This window comes from Sturnira hondurensis, unplaced genomic scaffold (assembly GCF_014824575.4).
Source record: "Sturnira hondurensis isolate 20B ecotype Veracruz unplaced genomic scaffold, ASM1482457v3 Scaffold0010428, whole genome shotgun sequence".
NCBI classification, from domain to species: domain Eukaryota; kingdom Metazoa; phylum Chordata; class Mammalia; order Chiroptera; family Phyllostomidae; genus Sturnira; species Sturnira hondurensis.
This window is the reverse complement of record NW_028083059.1, coordinates 764,749-784,235: the sequence shown is the minus strand read 5'-3', so window position 1 is coordinate 784,235 and position 19,487 is coordinate 764,749. Positions and strand designations below refer to the sequence as shown.

Sequence of the window (19,487 nt, the reverse complement as noted above, 5' to 3'; positions counted from 1 at the left end):
TTAGGCAGAGCTGCTGTGACTCCCTATGACTCCCTGTTGGTTGAGTGGCCTAATGTAGTAAGAGTTTTGTAGGGTTCAGTGGCACAGCCTCCCCTATCACCAAGCTGAGTACTCAAGGTGCACCCTGTGTGTGAGCTGAGTACACCCTCCTCTTGTAATTGAGCCTTGGTTGCTGTTGGCAGATCAATGGGAGGGATTAACCCAGGCCAATCAGCTGCAACGATTGGCTGTGACCACCAACCTCTGCCCTCAGTGGAGGATCAGCTGTGCAGGGGCAGGGTGGTGGTGCTCTGATGTGGTCTGTCCACTGAGTGCGCTGGCCCTGGGGTTTCCTGGGTGGTGCAGGCTAAGACTAGCCCCCTTCTGTGTTTTGCCCAGGGCCACCCTGCCTGAGATACAAAACAATCTGTGATGGCTGCTGCTACTTGTGCTGAACTTGGAGATTCCCAGGTAAAACCAAGCTGTAAATCTAGTCTGACTGCTGCTAATACTGGGTTTAGGGCTCACTGAGGCTAGCTGTTGCTTGTTTGAGAGGATTCAGGAAGTTGTTAAGCATGAGCCAAGACCAGCCATTCATATGGAAAAGCAGCTCTGGTAGACCTATAAGTTGGGTGGGGTCATAAATTGGGTGTGGCAGAGTCTCTGAGGATCTCTGAGGCAGGTCAAGTAGTATTAGCCAGATTAATGGAGTCTCAAATATGACACCAGCTTGCTGGCTCAGTCTGGATGGATGTGGTTTCTTTAATTCCATAGTTGTCAGAATTCCATTCAACTTGATTTCTGATGGTTCTGAGTGATGGTTGTTCTATATTTTAGTTGCAATTTTGATGTGGTTGTGTGCAGAGGTGAGCCATGTCTACACTGCCATCTTGAACGGAAGTCAGGGATTAGTTTTCTTAGCCAATGTAAATCATACTCTAAATTATTTCAATGCCTGATAAGCTGTAGATGTTCTAAAAATAAAGGGCTAGGAGGCAAAGTACACTATTGTTCTGCTTCCTAATTTAGCACAGCCATTCCCAGGGGAACTGTGCCACTGTAACCAGCAACAGCTGCCCAGAAGTATTTATGTTAAGCCATCCAAAAATCTGGTTTGGCAACCAGAGCCGAGAGGAGGGAACGTGCCTCCAGGCTGGTCGTTTATTAAGGGCTCCAGGTGCTCCCATTGCTGCCCGAAGGCATTGAGGTTCTGTCCAGATTTAGAACAAGGGGCTGTGCAGTTTGGAAAGTCAATTATGTCCCTTCCTCATTTTACACGCAGGATAGTTCCTACTGTGAGCAGTGCCTGTGAGCAGGTCTAACACTGATTGAATAAGGAAAGAAACCTGTTGACATAAAAAAGGATGTTGAAAAATTTTGAATTCTTTGCAATTAAAACTGCCTGTCAACATCCTGTTTAACCTCCTGGACATATTAGGCTGATCAGGACAATTGTCTGGGCTTCAGGGCTTGATTTCAGAGTTTCTACTCAGATTTGGTGAGAAATGTCTCCCATGTCCTCCTCCCTGCGTCTGTGACCTTGGTTTGTGCTTTCACCTTCCGCAGTCATCCTGCTTCCCCACACCCAGAGGCCCTTACTTTATCCTCTGAGTTTGCACATCCTTTCTGGTTCTAGAACTACAGAGTAACAAGTGTGTTAGTTACTACAGCTGTGTTCCTTTGCTGGGGAGATGTGCTCTAAATTCATTCATTTTCCAAGGGTGAAAACCCAAAATGTGCCCTCAGTTCCCAAGAAGACAAGTGTGGGTTCAAAGTTATGCGGATGCCAGGGGTCCAGTGGTCTGGGAGCTGGGAAGTGATACTCAGAGCCTGACCAGAGCAGGTCTCCACCACCACCCTGACCCACAGGCTTCCCTCACCACAAAGAGGCAGAAAAACATTTAGAATATATGCAGAAAAGGGTGGTGGAAGAAGAGATTTCTTGCATATGTATCTGGATCTGTGGTAGAAAGAGTGTGGACTCAGACTGGTGCCCACCAGCGGCCATGCACTGAACTGGTGGCCAGCCATGTGTGTCTGGGATGAGGAACTTGGGTGGACGGGAGGGCTGGGTCAGAAGGCACCTAGGAAGGTACAGGAGATGCTGTTGGACATCGATGGTTTGCCCCACTGGGAATGTGGCGAAGGGGTTCAAATCAACATTCTCAGGTTTCCCACTCAGATACACATATTTGTGATTTCATTGCAATCAGGAAGCTTATGCCAACTTCATACAAACAAAATAGAAAACAAAGCAAGACGGGAACTTGTCTAAAGTAAAATCTACATGCTGCCCCATGGACTTAATCTGTGAGGTAACAAAACAGGAAGCAAGGGTGTCCCGGCTCCCCTGCCACAAGGTGGGTTTCTCACGCAACATAAAACTCTTTTATCTTTGCTCCCAGAACAACTTGTACTGATGTTTAAATATCGGTGTAACATAATGTTTTTAATTTCACACTTCACGGAGCACAGTTGAACGCTTCATAACAAGGTAAACAAAGATTAGGCCAAGCACTGCAGACAAATTGGGAGGGAGAGATGGCTTCCCCTGCGGTACGTACCCCAGGTTTGCGCGGGAATAGATAACTAACAAACTGGTTGGCTAAGGCCACAGAAATGTGTTTTCCCATGTTTTGGCTGCTGACACCAGTCTCTTCTGACAAAGACATGTTCACAATGGGTACAACAAATTGCATCTTTTTCCTAGCATCCATCAGGAAAACTTGACTCTCATTTCTGCCTTGATTTCTTTTTGGTGGTGTCATAAGCACGAACAATTTCTTCCTGAGTGACAGCTCCATGCTCTTCTTGAGAGAAGGCGTACCCATCTGAAAGAAGCACAGAGGAGGACGTGGTTAAGGGCGGAATTAGGGGAGTGCACTAGGTTTGGAAGAAACTGCTTTGGGGGAGCCTGTGTTCGAACTTCCATACCCCCGGTGGGGGCCTGAGACTGGAAGCTTGTGACCCAGATGGGAAGCGTGGGCAGGGTGGGTGTGATGGCAGGACACAGCCTGTGGGCTGGGTCCCAGGGGTTCTGGCTGCTGATGCTGGGATGGGAATGGCTCTGAGGGGCGGCCTCTCATTCGGGGGGCTGTAGCTGAGTTCAGCCTGGGAAGCACAAACAGTGGGTCAGCGGTCCATGTCGGCACTCTCCCACCACCAATCAAGTTGTTCTGCTCCAGAAATGTCCCAATGTGCCTGAAGTTGCAGGCCGGCTGGGTAGTGTATGAAGCTGTAAACACACTGGGAAAACATGCACACACTAGCAGTGAAAGATGGCAAAGGGCACGTGATGTTTGGAGAGTTCCTGTTTTTAAATTGGGCTGATTTGGGCTGGTAATAAGAAATTACTATGGGTTTATTTTGGTGTGAACCAAGGCAAAGATCACAAGATAAAATCAAGAGGCCACAAGAAGGTTGGTTCTTACGTCTGGTTGCAGCAGTAGCAGCAGTAGCAGTGGCAGCGACAGCCAACGGTTACTAAATGCTGAGTGTATCAGTTACTGTCCTGTGTGCTATGTGCACATGCCTCATTTATTCCCCTCAACAGCCCTGTGAGGCAGGTGCTACTATATTTCCCATTTCCCAGGTGGGAAAACTGAGGCATGGGGCAATTTCATGATCTGCCCAAGGTCCCAGACCTAGTGAGTGGCAGAATTTGTAGCCAGACCCAAGTAGCTTTTCTGCAGGGCCCACATTCTCCTGCATCACCAGATCTGGAAAAGGTTTTGTTTCAGTGAACCCACACTGCAGCTTTCCTTCCTAACGGGTTCTTCTCACAGACAGGACACCCACCAGACTTCCTCTCTATTGGCTGACCCCCCTGGATGAGACATGCTGACCAAAGACAACACAGTGAAAAGGCTGACAGTGGTGACCCTGCCTATGCACACTTGGGACTAATTGAGAGCTGCTAGTTAACGGTCATAGTGTTCAAAGGAGAAAAAGAAATCAGAAATTCTGCCCATGGATCATCTCCTGGACTGTTAATTATTTTACTCAGATCTCTGGCTTAAAAAGAAGAGTTTCTGGAGGATAAAGATGTATAACAACAGTGTGTAAGAGTCTTTGAGGGGATGGAGAAGAGGAGAGTTCAGAAGAGTCTCAGGTAACTTCTCACTCTGTGGATGCCGGTAAACTTGGAGCTCCTGTCCCTGGGCTGGCTTCCCAGTTCTTCTGGAGAGCGTGCCTTTCAGCCTCCTCCTGAGGAAACCCAAGGGCTCAGAAGGCCACCCAGGAGGCCAGAGCTGGTCTCCGGAGGTGGGCTGGGGCCGACTGAGGACATGGTTGAGCGGGGGTGGGGGGGTGGAGGGGGGGGGCAGGGAAAGGGGAATGAGCTAGCCAGCCTGACCCAGAACCTGGGGCAATCTTCCACAGGGAACTCTTGTCTGCTCACTAACTACATCGCTAATGGAATCAAACCCACAAACCCCCAAATCCCACCCTGCACAGTAGCCAGGGAAAGCAGCCACCCCCAGGCCATCGTGAACCCCACCTAGCGGGGCACTGAGCAGGCATGTCTGGAGCAGAAAGGCAGAAGCAAGCCTGGAGAGGGGTCTATGGGTTCATTCGTTCGTTTGGGCCCTGGGCCCAGCACACTTGAGCTTCCTCACGATGGATTTCCCCACAAGGAAGCTTTGCTCTCAGTCTCACTGCTTTAGAGGCTGCACAGAATCTGAAGAGGAAACACTCTCCGATACTGTTTCCCTGATAACCTGCAGATTCTCCCAGGTTGCTTGATCCGAGATGAACAGCTCCAGGGAATCCCTCCATAATGCCCGGCTCGGAGGGGTGGCTGGCTCCTCTCCTGCGCCCTCCCTCCTGGAACCCGCTGCCAGCCCGTCCCGGCACAAGTGTCCTTTGTGCAGCATCTCCACTGCAGTCCTAGAAGAGACGCCTTTCCTTGGGACGTTTCAAAGGAAAATCTAGCAAATAACACTGTCTCCTCTGGTGACAAGACTGAGAACTGCGGTCAACGTGGGCAGGTGGCGTTCTCGTGAATGCCTGATGCGTTGGGGGACGGGCCCACCGCAGCTGTCTCTGGGTCTCCTGTGCCGCTGCAGTGACAGTCCTGCCACGGCTCTGTGCTACCCCAGGCAGACACTTGTGGCCCGGAGAGAAACGGCTCTGGTCCCGGGCAATGGAAGCACTTCTTAAGTGCTCTGCATGAACGCTTCTGGGGCAGGGTGGACCCCTGAGCCTTCCGCCCTGAAGTCAGTGCTCCCAACCTGCTCTGCTTTCACCATGGATCTGGGTGCCTACGGCAGAGGCACTGGGGACGAGAAGGGCTGGTTCTAATCCCTGCTTGGCAGTAACTTGGCCACAGGACTATGGGTTCTTTAAGCTCTCTGGGTCTCCTTGGTTTACTTTTCTGTAAAAACAAAAAACAAAAAAACGGCCTGGACCAGGTGAGGTCCAGCTTCTCACAGCTCTGGTCCTCCATGTGGGCACTGGTGTTGTCCTGGCTAGGCGTCCCAGGCCACAGCACCCTGGCCTCTGCTCAGGGCTCACTCACACTAGGCAACAGTGGCAGAGTCCTCTACCTCCATGCCAGAAAAGAAAGGCCCCCATCTCAATAGTCAGTCCCAGTAGAAAATTTCTACCATCTTCTGGATGCGTTTTTTTTTGGGGGGGGAGAGGGGAATCGGAGGGTGGGGTAAGGGGTGGAAAGGGAGGAATAAAAAGAACTTGTTGAGACAGAAACACTGTTTCTGAGTGTCTTTTTGGGAAAGGCGTTTTAGCATTTGGAGTTGTCCATTTCCTTTCATTTATTCCGTCTTCCATTCACATCTGCCCGTGCCCACCAGGAAGCCAGCGAACGTGGTTTCTTCTGCTTGTAGTGGGACAGCGCCCTCAGCTTCTCGCTGCCTCGCTGGCTTGGGGCCTTCGGGTGGGATCACTCAGCCCCTCTCTCCAGCAGCAGAGACAGCAGAGAGGGGCTCCCGGTCCAACAGTGAGTCTCTTGCCTCAGGGAAAGCAGAGCACCCAAAGGTCACTGCCAAGTTGATTCTCTGCCAGTTCCCATTCGTTGTACCTGCCATCGTGTTTCCAAAATGTTATATACTGAGACTTTCTGAACCTCTACTGAGACTGAAAGCGGACTTTATAATTCAAGAATAAAGGATGGCCCAATAGCATCATCCAAGGCTGCAGGCATGTCCCTGGCTCACATAAAAGATCCTGGTGGGGGTTAGAGTGGCAACGGAAGATGTTTTAGCGGGACAATAGCAGGAAGTGGGGCCTGCACCCTTCGGCCAAAGACACAGCATCAGTTCACCAGCTTCTGCCTGATGATCGTCTAACTGCTGTTAGCATCCAAACGGGAGGCTCCCGGAGGAAACTTCTGGCTCTTAGCCTGTCCCACTTCCCCTCATCTTTCAGGAAGTCCTGACAGCCACAAAGTCCAGATGGGGCCTGGAGAAAGCGCTCAGTTTGAACTCTCCCTGGCTGGCCTTCTACCATGTCTGCCTCCTAAGTCCTCGGCCACAGCCCGAATCTGGGGACAAAGTGGGGTAAGTGAAAGGAGATGAAGGGGTAGGTGAATTTCTCGGTTATTTTGACTAGTCCTGGTAGAACATTTGGTGATAGAATGTTCTATAGAACATTGGTCTATAGAACCATGTTGCCTGCCCCCATTATTATGGAATAAAACTTCCTTTAAGTAGTATTCTTTTGAATCTGAGCTCTTACAACATCTTTTTTTTAAAGATTTTTATTTATTTATCTTTTAGAGGGGAAGGGAAGGCGAGAGGGAGAGAATTATCAATGTATGGTTGCCTCTGGTGTGTCCCCTGCCGGGAACTGGCCTGCAGCCCAGGCATGTGCCCTGACTGGGAATCAAACCTCGATTGTGTGGTTCGCAGGCCCGCGCTAAGAGCTCTTACAACATCTTAATGAAAGTAGCAGCTTCCTGTCTGGAAGACTATTCCTAACAGCAGGAGAAACGGGGAATAGGGTGGGACGACAAGGGCATTAGACCATGCAGGACACTCTGACCTCCCTTACACGTACCGTGTCGGTGGCTCATGAGAAATTAAAAGTACTTCCAAGACTGGAGTATTTTTCCAGTTTCCTGGGAAGGCTGAGGCCCACGACAGAGGGGGGACAGACCCAGCAGGACATCAGGGCCCAGAGCAGCTGGACTCCTCCCACGCCCGGAGCGTTTGAACTGCTCAGTGAGCCGCCCTCTCTAGTTGCTAATGACGGGGACAGTCTATCATCAGCCAGGCTCCTACTATCCATTTCTGGGTTTTTAAAATGTAGTGTGATTTTTCTTGTGCTTGTTCATTAGAATTTTTTTGTCCTTCAAAATGTTGTGATTTAAGCAAAATGTTTAGTTGTCCTCTTAAGACTTTGTACGACTCTCCCACTTGGTTTTTGATCTACACAGTCGACTCGTGAATGACATGCGTTTGAACCCGGTGGGTCCGTTTATGTGTAAGTTTTTCAATAAATACTGTACATGCATTTTTCTCTTCTTTATGACTTTGTTAACACTGTTTTCTTTTCTCTAGTTTACTTTGTCTAAGACCACAGCGTCTAATACATAGAACATATAAAATATGTGTTAATCAACTGTTTTCCCCACCACTAAGGCTTCTGGTCAACAATAGGCTATAAGTTTTGGGGGAGCCAAAAGATGCACGCAAATTTTCAACTGGGGCCAGCACCCCTAACTCCTCCATCGTCAGGGCCAACGGCGCGCACAGCCCACTGCGTGTGCTCTTCCTGTGGCCACTGTGTGGCTCGGGTCAGAGGAGCACCACCCGGTGTGAAGGGGCGGTTTAAAAGCCAGTGTGCGTTTTCTTGGTGTCTGGTACGTACACCATCTTGAAGCCTCGCCTGGACTAAGGGAGCTTATTATTATTTAATTCTCCTTTCCCCCTTAGGATAAACCAAAAGTTTAGAGAAACATGTAAGTTACCCAAACTGACTCAACTAGTGGCAGAAAAAACGATATAGCTAATACCTAACATGTATTGGACTCTGGATTGTCAGGCATTTTTCTAGGCTCTTTACAATCTCACTTAATCCTCCCAACAACCCCAGGTGAGTCATCTCCATTCTTCAAATGTGGAAACAGAGAAGTTAACTTGCCTAAGATCACGGAAAGGTGGCCAGGCCAGGGCAGGGGGCCAGGCAGCTCAGCCCCAGAAGCTGACCCCTGACCCTCTCTCCGCGGTCTACCCCAGCAAGCCTCCTGACTTGGCCTGTCTCTTGGATCAGAGACACCACAACTGTGGTCCCTGTTGCTGGGCCACGCTGGGCCAGCTACTGTACTGACCTGAACCTCTACCAGGTGCTCTTGAGGCTGACACCACCCACCTCCCAGGGCCATGGAGCGTTAAAAAACACACCAAGCCAGTGAGGCCCCACATGCAGCTGGCCTCAGTCCCCTTTCTCTCATGTTGCTGTTCGGGCGGGAAAGGGGAAAGAGGAAGTGGATTACTGAGAGGGATACTATCCCAGCCCTCTCCCTTTCTCTCCATCGAGAAAGTCTGCAAAGATCTGCTGATAGGTGGAGCTCAATGAAACCTGACATAGGTCCTTGAATACATGTCCTGTGGCTCAATGATTATTTTCTCTAAACTGCTCTTGTTCTACCAGTTGTTTCTGTCTCACCTTCTCGGGGATAGAAAGGGAAGCGGGAATGGGGGCAAGGGCTGAAGAGATGACGGAGATGACATGTACATGTGTAAGAGAGGGAGTGCGGGCTGGGGAGTGAGGTGGGGTTCGGGGAGGCAGGGGCCGATGGGCCTACAGGCCCCGGCATGAATTGAACTTGCACTTCTAATGACACCCCTCAGCTGGGAGCTGCATGGCTGGATTGCTCAACAAAGCCACCAGCAGCCCCATGAGTGCCAGCACCCCATCTGCCTTTCATGGCCTCCCCTCCCGGCTCCTCTGGGTTCTGGTGCACCCCCAGACCCCCTGCTCGGGTCAGGCCCCCTCAGCGGAACCCAGGCTGAGGCTTCAGCATCCACAGTGGGGACACTGGTACTAGACACCCAGCAGCTTTCCTGGAAAAAGCACAGAGATTTTTTTTCCCCCCGTGATTGGCATTGTTTTAATTAATATACTAATATTAAATAAAACCCTGCATGTTGCTATCTTTGGGGAAACAATTTAAAAGTAATATCACTTCAACCTTAGAAAAAGTGCTACTGGGAGAGTGGCTCAGGATCTTAACCACATCAGGATTTTAAGTTTAAGGATTTTGTCATTCAGGCATTTGATTGGGTCCCAAGGAACTACCCATATTTGAGCAGTACTTGCCTCAGGCCAAACACACAAATCTCCCTCCAAACGTGGGGCTCCAGCTTGGCAGCTGTCTCCATCCCCATTAACAGCATCCAGGCCTTCATTAAGCTGCCCGCACCCCTGCGTGGGCCGGGTCCTGCAGCCTGAGTGGGCTGGCGTGACTACTTACGTGGAACGCTCTGCTGGAGGGAACTCCCTCGGAAGAGAGTGGGGGGCGTCTTCCTGCTGAGCCTCTTTAACAAGCGGTCCCGCTCATTCATCCTGCAGGTAAATCAAATGCGGTCAGCCTCTAACTCACAAGGACCCGTCTCAGAGGGACTCGCTGCATGACTTCAGGTTGTAAAATAAAACAGACAGGGGGAAAAAGCTTCCTTCCCCACGTCAAGAAAACTCTCCGGTTTCGCAAGCCTGCCCGCTGTGGACTGTAGATGCTATCTCCACACTCGGAGGGCATGGCTCTCGCTTCTAAAAGGCACTCTGTGTTCAGCCCGTCCTGTACACAACGCCTCTGGATGCTGCCTTCCTCTTCATGGAAGTGCACTACAAGTGCCCTTTCATACCAGGCAAACCCTGGGCGTCCCACAACACTTTGGAAGGCGTGATCTGTTTCTGCGGTGAATGTCTTAAAAGCCTCAACCCCACCTGCAGCTGCCTTTCCTCAAGCCAGTAACTGGCACCCAGGCCGGAGCCTCGCCCAGGTGCCTCGGGACCCCAGCGGGAGCCGGGCTTCTCTCCACAGAACCCGATGTTTGTTCTGAACCACAATAAAAATCAAGGCGAGTTTTCTTTGAAAACATGAGGATTAGGAGCTCTTCCTGCCTCTCCTGAAATGATTTCCTCCAAGGTTGTCACAGCTGTGAACAGATACGGAGCTATCCTGGAGGGCAGCTGTCTTCATCCCGATACACTGCCGTGAGCGCTTGAAAATTGTCCGGGTGGACAAAGCGCCTTGATTCTTTGCCATCGGCATGCCACTCCGCTTGCTCCCAGTGGGATTTCTGGTGGACAGGAGTCTGCCAGGGCCCTCCGTCCCAGGGGGAGCGGCGTCCCTCCCACCCACATTCACAGGTTAAAGTCCTAACCCCTAGCACTGCAGAATGTGACTGTATTAAAAGGCAGGATCTTTAAAGAGGCAATTGCGTTTCAATGAGGTCATTAGGATAGGCCTGAATCCAGTTTGACGGGTGTCCTCATGAGGAAAGGGGACCGGGACGCAGACACAGGCAGAGGAACAAGCACGTGAAGAAAACAGAAGAAGACAGACATCTACAAGCTAAGGAGAGAGGTCTCAGGAGGAAACAGCCCTGACAAGACCTTGATCTTGGGCTTATAGCCTCCAGAACCCTGAGACAATAACCTTCTTTTGTGTAAGCAACCCCAGTCGGTGGTACTTTAATGGCAGCAAATATGCCCCCAATCTGCCATCTGTGGGCACTTGGGCATTGTTTAAGGAGCTGCAGTTGCTTGGGATCCAAAGCACCTCCCCCCACTCCCTGGCCACAGTCCACGTCAGGACTCCCCTGAGGTCCTTTGAAAGAGAAGCAGGACCCTGGGTATTCTCAACAGTGTCACAGGCTGAAGCTCATTTTGTGCTTGGGTTTCCTGAGAGAGCACTTTCTGGATCTCTTGGTTGAAAGGACAATGTTTGCTGCACCACCAATTAAGGGGGAGCCTGAGCTGGCTGAGCTGGGCCAAGTGTCTCATGAGAAAAAAACACCTTCCCTGTCCCTCCATGCTGTCTTCCCTTCTCTCTCATGTCTTTTCCCCAACAGGTAAATCAGTCTCACCAGGCCCTGCTGAGCAACTGCCCTGAACTGCCGGGCTGAGCAGATGAATGGGGGAAGGGGGGGTGGCTGTGAGTACGAAGTCCCTCTGTGTGGCCACTGTTGCCTGACCACCCGCAATGCCCTATGATGGCTGGTTTCAGGACTTCGGGCACACGCCCAAGGGCCATCCTCCCTGTCTGACCCTGGAAGGCACTGTGTGTAGAATTGCTTGCTGAGGGCCAGAATGCAGGTTCCCAGGGCACCCTTCTTGGCCTTCCTGGTTGACAAGGCACTGTTTTCCCAGAAACCTAGGGGACAGATGCAGGGCTAGGCTCTGCCACCAGGCCCATTCTCTGCCCTGGCCATCCCTGGTTCCCCTGACATTTCAGGTCCAGGGGCTCTTCCTAGTAATGGGGCTTCTAAGACTTCCCAGAACCATGTTAGTGGGAGGCCCCTTTGAAATCCCACATCTTGCTCTCTCACTGGGCAGGCGAGGAGAGAGACTCAGCCATCTTGAAGCAAAAGGTCAGGGGGCACTTTCCTGGCAATGCTCTTGTCCCTGCCTCTACGCTAGGCAGACATTCCTAATTCCCTCATGGAATTGTGTATGCTTTTCTGTCTCTTTTTATTTGTTTAACAGTAAAATACTCCAAACACACAGAAAGAGTCAGAAACCAGTACAGTGAGTGTGCACTGTATGTGAGAGTGAGTGTGATGTCATTTGCCACTTGGCTTTAGCAAATGACATCACAACCCTTAGGCCCCATGCTTCATAGGGACCCACTCCATCCTGCAGCCCTACCTCCCATGTGGTGAGGGGTCCATGGGGCCAAGCAGACTGGTCTACCCAGAGCCCATGCCTGTCCCCCAGCCCCAGGTATTTGGGACCCTAGAAGTCCCTGCTCAGTGACCTCCAAACTGGCATCCACAGCTAACCTGACCTCTGCTAGTTCCATTCTCCTTAAAAGTAGGCCTTATAACTAGTGTCTACACTCCCAGGCCTATATAAGGGGGCCAGGGGTGGTTTCCTGCATGAGGTGTATGGACTGAGATGTCCCCGTGCAGGTACATATGGCCCTGCCCAGGGCAGGACAGAGCTGGGATTGGCAAGGGAAGGCGAAATGCACAAGACAGCTAGCTCTTCCCCATGTCACCACTGTCTGGCTCAGACCTTCAAAGAATCTGGGACTCAGCAAGCAATGCCATCTTTATGAAGGTCTATTCATCAAGGGGCACAGGTACCTGTAGGTTAATTTATAACTTGCACATACTTAGACGTGGTGTTTGCTCTTAGGGCCTGTTGGGAGAGCTACTTCAGATTATTATTATTTTTTATTGATTGATTTGAGAGAGAGAGGAAGGAAGAGGGAGAGGGGGGAAGAAAGAGAGAAAGAGAGAGATGTTGATTTGTTGTTCCATTTACTTATGCATTCACTGGGTGATTCTTGAATGTGTTCTGACCAGGGACTGAACTCAAAACCCTGGTATATCAGACAATGTTCTAACCAACTGAGCTACCCAATCAGGGCAGAACTACTTCAGATTTTAACAAAATAATGAAATATCAAATGTAAAGTTCCCTTAGACTCCCCTCTGATTCCATTCTTCCCTCTTCCACTATAATAAAGTTAGGAATCATCTTTTGTTCATATTTCACACTTTTGTTCTATATGTATGTGTATGCATTCACATTAATATATAATTATGTTTTAAAATACATCTAAATGGAATCACTTAGCTTATGCTCCCAGTTTATCAGATTTTTGCTCTGCTCCTTCCCTTCTTGTTTACTCTGCATTGTCTACTCAGGTAGAGGATGAGTTAATCTGTCTTTTCTTCTGGACACTTTTATAATTCTCTTTGTCTTTGGTATTGTACAGTTTCGCTACAATGCTCAGTATGACAAGGTGCAGGTTTGTTTCTATATCCTGCTCGTCAGTCATTCAGAAAATGCAAATCGAAGAGCTAGCATTCAACATCTACTAGGATGGCTATCCTAAAAAAGTAACAAAAGCAGAGCATTACAAATATGGGGTGGATGCAGAGTAACTGGAGCCCTAGCCCGTTACTGGCGGGGCTGCAGCCACTGTCCCTCCGTTCAGTCCACATGGAGCGGCTGCATCAGCCAGAAATTCCATGCCCAGGCATATACCCAAAAGAATTATAAACAGACCCAAACACTACTAGTACACTGACGTCTGAAGCAGCATTCAGATAGCCAAGAGACGGAAGCATTCTTTCTACGGAATGTCTATCAGTAGAAAAACAAAATGCGCAGCTACAGAAAGGAGTGAAGTACTGATGTACGCAACCCATGGGTGAGCCTTGAAAACATTACATGAAAGAAGCCAAAGCAAACAGGCCATGTGCTGCATGATGCCATTCATATGAAGTGTCCAGACTAGGCCATTTACTATAAATGGCCTGTAAATGTGCATATAAATGCAGAGACAGAAAGAAGAATAGAGGTTGCTAGGGACTGTTGGGGAAAGACTGCCCCAGGCACACATGGCTGCCTCTCACGGTGATGAGTGTGTTCTAGCACTAGACAGTGGTGATGGCACCACAACACTGTGAGTGTGCCGAATCGGACACTCTAATAGTACATTTTGTGCATGTGAATGTGAATTGACCACTGTTTTTTTAAAAAGTTCAATTAAAAAACAAAAAGGAGGAGGACAGTGTCCTGAATTAAGGTCCACTCCCTCCCCTCATCTGAACTGTTGGCTTGTCTTTCCCGTGAGGGAGGGATGTTAGGGTTGAACAGCTCTCCTTGGCTTTTCCCAGCTTCGCAGGTGTGCTGCTGACCGGCGCCTGCAGACATGAAAGGTGCACACACACAAAAACTCCCCCGAGGGTCACGCACTCTTGGTGCCTCCCCAGGGGTGACGGTGAAACCCGGTCTCACACAGGTCCCCACACCAGGCTGTGCTTGGGAGCTGACACGGGGAGGTGGTGTGCCCCCGTCCCAAACACTGAGCGGTGTTAGGAAGGAGCAGAGAGTGGAGAAGCCTGTGTTGGGAAATGATAAACTCTTGCGTCCACAGTTCTGTCAGGAGGCTGTCCTGCAAACACTGCACACGCTTGACGGCCAAAGCGCGGGAATGTGGAGAATATGGCATAGGACCGCAGATCTGCTTTAAAATCTCCTCAGTAATTAATTATAGCCAGCGGGGATCACAGCTGACACTTCAACAACCCTAAAAACAAATAGGTATTTTTCGAAGCTTACTTAAAAATTAATGCTGGACTACCTTCAAAACGTAAATCTGATAGGTTCCTCAAAAAAGCCCATCCAACATTCCCTGTCCTTCAGGTAAGGCCAAGCATCTACCGACCTACCAGAGTGTGGAAATTCTGGCCTACGTTTAAAGATCCCTAGAAAATGAGATTGCACAGTCTCAATTGGTAACTTACCGTGCTAATTATAATCTGAACATTAGAAAGTGTGAACCTTTTGGGCTCCTGTATATTCCGGAACTACCTAGATCTTTGTAGGGTGAAAAACTTCACTTTAGTTAAATACAAATATACAGTGAGGGGCAAAAGTAGGTCTACAGTTGTAAGTATGCAAACCAGAGAGTTTATTCTTGTTATTATTAATTAATTATTGTATTATTTTTCCATACAAACTTTTATTTTCATTACAACCCTACTTTTGCCCCACCCTGTAATGAGAGGGACGATAACAAGAATAAAATAAAACAAAATAGGCTTTCCACCCAAACATTCCAATACATAGGACTTGTAGCCTGGGGCGAGGAGCCTGTCACTATTAGATGACAGTAAATTATTCTCTTTTTTCCTTAACGGCCAGTCCACACACAACCCACTTTTACAAACCTGACTTCCCGTTCAGGGTTCATGCTGTACCTATGGTAAGTGAGACTCAGTGCTGGAGATAAAGGCACCTGAGACACAGTCTTTACCCTTAGGAAGCCCTCAGTCTCGGAGCTGCTGACTAGCAGCCTCAAAGATACGTATCAAGTCACAGGGCGCTTGCTGAATGCATAACGGAGCATGTAAGAGGCTCCACAGTGGTAAAAGGGAGGAGTGAGGAATTCAGAGAAAGCTCAGGAAGACTTGAAGAAGAGTTTACATCGAATCTGCATGTTGAGCCACGACTCCTTGCTGATCATCCAGATGGAAACACAGGAGGAACATCGGGTTCAGTGGGAAAGACAATGAGTCCTGTTTTGAATGGGGGCTTGGATTGCCTCTGAGGCATTCAGGAGACTGTGGGACCCTGGCTCTACCCCAGTCCAAGCCCAAGATGCTACTTTGGATTCCTCAGCCTGTAGACACCCCTGCAGAGCAGGCCGGGTGAGGAGGCTTGGTGAGCGGTGATTCCTAGAAATAGCGACATGCTGTCTGTGTGTTCAGACACAGGGTTCATGCTCTTACACGTTCTCTGCATTTTCACAGTACTTACTCTGGGCTGAGGACAGAGGAAATGGGTACTTATATTATAAAACTGCACTTGTACTTCATACGTACTGATCTGGGCTGCAACTCACTGTCACATTCCTATGTGCCTCCAAAGCGGGTCCTGGCACTGTCTTCGCATCCGTCCACAACGCCGAGCACTGAGCTTAGATGGACTGACTTCCCTAATAGCAGCCAAGATAAATTCCTCCGTATTATTTTTTTTTTAAGATTATTGAGTCCCAAGTCTCTTCCAGAGCAGGAAAGCCCACTCCAAATTCTAGAATATATTGTGAAAGAAAGAAACAATACCTCACTGGCATTTATAAAGATAGGATATTGTATTTTGTTAAGAAAATAATTCAGCTTATGTAGAATAGTTGAAGACAGTCTGGATAGAGTTCAAGGTTACCTAATGTAATACAAACTATTCCAAAAATGAAAAGATAGATTCCTCTAGTTCTTTCTGGTCTCAAGTCTCCTCCAACCATTAAACTTAGCAATTGGAGGGGAAGAAGGCTTGGACTAGCATGGAATCCTCATTCTCCCCCAACGGGCATCGGTGGAGGTCAACCAGGGGATTTGAATTACCTCCTGCTGGCAGGAGGAGGGCGGCCACAAAGTCCAGTGTCATGTAACATAATACCGCAAATGTCCAGGTTTTATTTGAAAATGACTCGTTATATCATGAATCAGAAAGACCTCAAACTGAATGCTAAAAAACAAATAAATAATCGATAGATGCCAACACCAAGTTGCCAGTGGCAGAAGAGTAATCTGACAAAAATTTTAAACAACCCTGATAAAAATGCTTCAATGAGAAGTTACGACATGCTTCAAAAAATACAAAGCCTCGGCAATAACATTAAAAAAGAAACAATTGTACATTTTAGAACTCAAAAATACAATAACTGAAATAAAAAACTTAGAGGATGGGCTCACTAGCATAATGGAGGGGACAGAGAAAATGGTCAGTGAATCAGAGATACTGGGTTGGCCAAAAAGTGTGTTTGTTCATTTTTTGTAAGATGACTCTAGAAGAGCTTGCTTAGTTGTCTTTAACTTCATTCAAAACAATTTTGTTAGATTGCACTGACAGCTTTCATATCAGAGCACATTACAAAAACTTACTAAAATTGGTGAATTTGTGTGTGGTTGTTTTAATAATAATAATTTTGCTTTATTATTTCAAGAAAGGTAAAAATGCAACTGGAACACACACACACACAAGATTTGTGCAGTGGATGGAGAAAGTGCTGAGACTGATCGAATGTGTCAAAAGTGGTTTGCGAAGTTTCGTGCTGGAAATTTCTCCCTGGACGATGCTTCACGGTCAGGTAGACCAGGTGAAAATGATAGAGATCAAATTGAGACATTAATTGAGAACAGTCAACATCACACCACGTGGGAGATGGCCGGCATACTCAAAATATCCAAGTCAATAAAGTTATTGGTGATAATGAAAAATGTGTATTTTATTTTATGGAAAAAAACTAAATGACTGTTTTGGCACCCTCCCTATTCACCCAATCTTGTCCTGAGTGACTTTTTTTTTATTTCTCTGGATTAAAAAAATCTTCAAAGGGAAATGTTTTGTTGACGTGGAAGAGGTGAAACAAAAAAATGGCAGAAGTGCTGAAAGAAATCAAAATTGACGAGTTCAAAAACTGTTCTAAGCTGTGGAAAAATGTCTTAATAACATGTACTGCATCAAATGGAGAACACTTGGAAGGTGAATGAAGTTTAAACATGTAAGAATAAATACACAATCTTTTTAATAGAAAACCTTTGGCATTTTGGGGTCCCCCTCATACATAATGTAATGGCTAGAACAACTCATAAAGAGCTAAACAGAGAGACACGGTCAAAAATACAACAGATATATTAAAACAAAATTCTCAAAAATGTTCACAAAACCCTGAAGAAACAAAGAAAAAGAAAATAGAAAAGTGAGAGGCAAAACACAAAACAAACAAAAAAGCCAAAAAGACAGAAGGGCAGACTGAAGCTCCGAGATATCAATATTAAATGTAAATGGTCTAGCCCTGGCCAGTGTGGCTCAGGTGGAGCATTATCCTGTAGCCAAAAGAGTTGCAGGTTCAATTTTCAGTCAGGGCACATAATAGGTGCACGTACTATTCCCTCAGCTAGGTGTCTGCAATCCCCTCTCCAGGCGCTTATGGGGGGCAACCTGTCGATGTTTCTCTTTTGCACTGATGTTCCTCTCATGCCCTCCCTCTCTCTCTATAAGCAGTGGGGAAAAAATGTCCTCACAGGAGGATAAAAAATATAAATGATTTAAATATACTAACTAAAAGCCATAGATCTGCAGAATAGAATAAAAAACATGACCCAATTCTATGCTGTCTGAAAGAAACAGACTTCAAATATAACAAAAGCACTGAGTCTTTAAAAGATGAAAATAAAAAGATGGGAAAAGAGATATCATGAGACTATTAATCAAAAGAAAGCAGGAGCAACTACATTAACATCAGATAATACAGACTTCAGAGCAAAGAAAATGACCAGACACAGTGAAGGACATTATAAAATGACAAGAGGGTCAATTCACCCTGAACACACCACAACCCTAAGTGTCTATGTGCCGTGCAATACATCTGCCAAATATGGGAGGCAAACACTGAGAGAACTGAAAGAGAAATAGACAGAATCATGGTGATTGTGGGACCCTTCAACATTCCTCTCTCAATAATTGCTAATACAAACAAACAGAAAATTAGTAAGGAAATTAAAGAACTCCTAAACACCACTAATCAAAAGGATTGAATGAATATTTTGAATGCTCTGTTCAATGACAGCAGGATATACATTCTTTCCAGGTTCCCAAGATACACCTACCCTGAAAGACCCTGGGCCGTGAAACAAACCTCAACAAATCTAAAAGCACTGGATTACTGAGAATGCGTTTTCCTAACACAATGGAGTCTGAATAGAAATCAATAACAGATAACAGGAAAATCTTCAAACACTTGGGAACTCAACAACATACCTCTAAATACTCCATAGGTCAAAGGGAAAGTCTTAAGAGACATTTTTTAAAAACTTAACGAAGTGAAAATAAAAATGCATCCAAATTTGTAAGACACAGTTAAATTATTGCTGAAAGGGAAATTCATAGCGGTAAGTACGTACACTAGAGAAAATGAAAAGTCTCAAATCGATAATCTTAGTTTCCACTTGAAGAAACTTTAAAAAAAAAGTTAAAGATCCAAAGCAAGCAGAAGGAAATAATAGAGATAAGGGCAGAAATCAGTGGGTTGAAAATAGAAAAACAATAGAGAAAATCTATTAAAAAAAGTTTGCCATTTGAAAAGAATAACACACTTAACAAAACTCTAGTAAGGCTTACAAAAAAAGGGAAAATATATAAATTACTATAAACATTAGGAATACAATGAGATGTCACTACAGACTCCACAGACATCAAAAGAATAGCTGAGGGTCAGTGCAAACACTTCCGTACACATAAATTTGATGACTTGTTGAAATGGACCAATTTTCTGAAAAACAAAAACTATAAAAACTCACACTATTTGAAATAAGTTGAATATCCCTAGAACTATTAAATAAATTGAATTCATAATTTTAAAATCTTCCAAAAAAGAAATGTGTAGGTCAAGATAGCTTCACTAGAGAATTCTACCAAATACTTCTTTAAATAAAGAAGACTTAACATTAGTTGTTTACAATCTCTTCCATACAAAGATGTTACAAAAAAAATCAAAGAAAAACATAGTGCAGTATTGCTCATGAATATAGATGCAAAATTTCTAAACAAAATATCAGTAAATATAATTCAGCAATATATAACAGAAGCTATACAAGTGACCACGTGGAGTTTATTCCATGGCTACAAGGCTAGTTCAATATCCCAAACTCAGTCAATGTAATCCACTGTATTAAGACATTAAAGAAAAGGGAAAAACCACACAACCACATCAGCTAATGCAAATAAAGCAGCATTTTATACCCATTCATGATTCAAAATACAAGACCCTGTAGTAAATTGGGAATAGAGGGGAACTTCTTCAA

General features: G+C 46.7%; 1 protein-coding gene across 3 annotated transcripts in view; it reads right to left on the bottom strand.

Annotated features, from left to right (window-relative positions):
- Positions 1-2,694: 2,694 nt before the first annotated feature.
- The window catches only part of ATP8A2 (ATPase phospholipid transporting 8A2), a 562,260-nt gene continuing 545,467 nt past the window's right edge, over positions 2,695-19,487 (bottom strand). For all 3 annotated transcript variants that reach the window (XM_037058854.1, XM_037058855.1, XM_037058856.1), the window contains 2 exons: positions 9,413-9,504; positions 2,695-2,810 (listed from right to left, as the gene is read on the bottom strand). In XM_037058854.1, the coding sequence (XP_036914749.1) occupies positions 2,713-2,810; positions 9,413-9,504 (190 nt within the window). In that variant the 3' untranslated portion in view covers positions 2,695-2,712. The remainder of the gene's footprint in view (positions 2,811-9,412; positions 9,505-19,487) is intronic.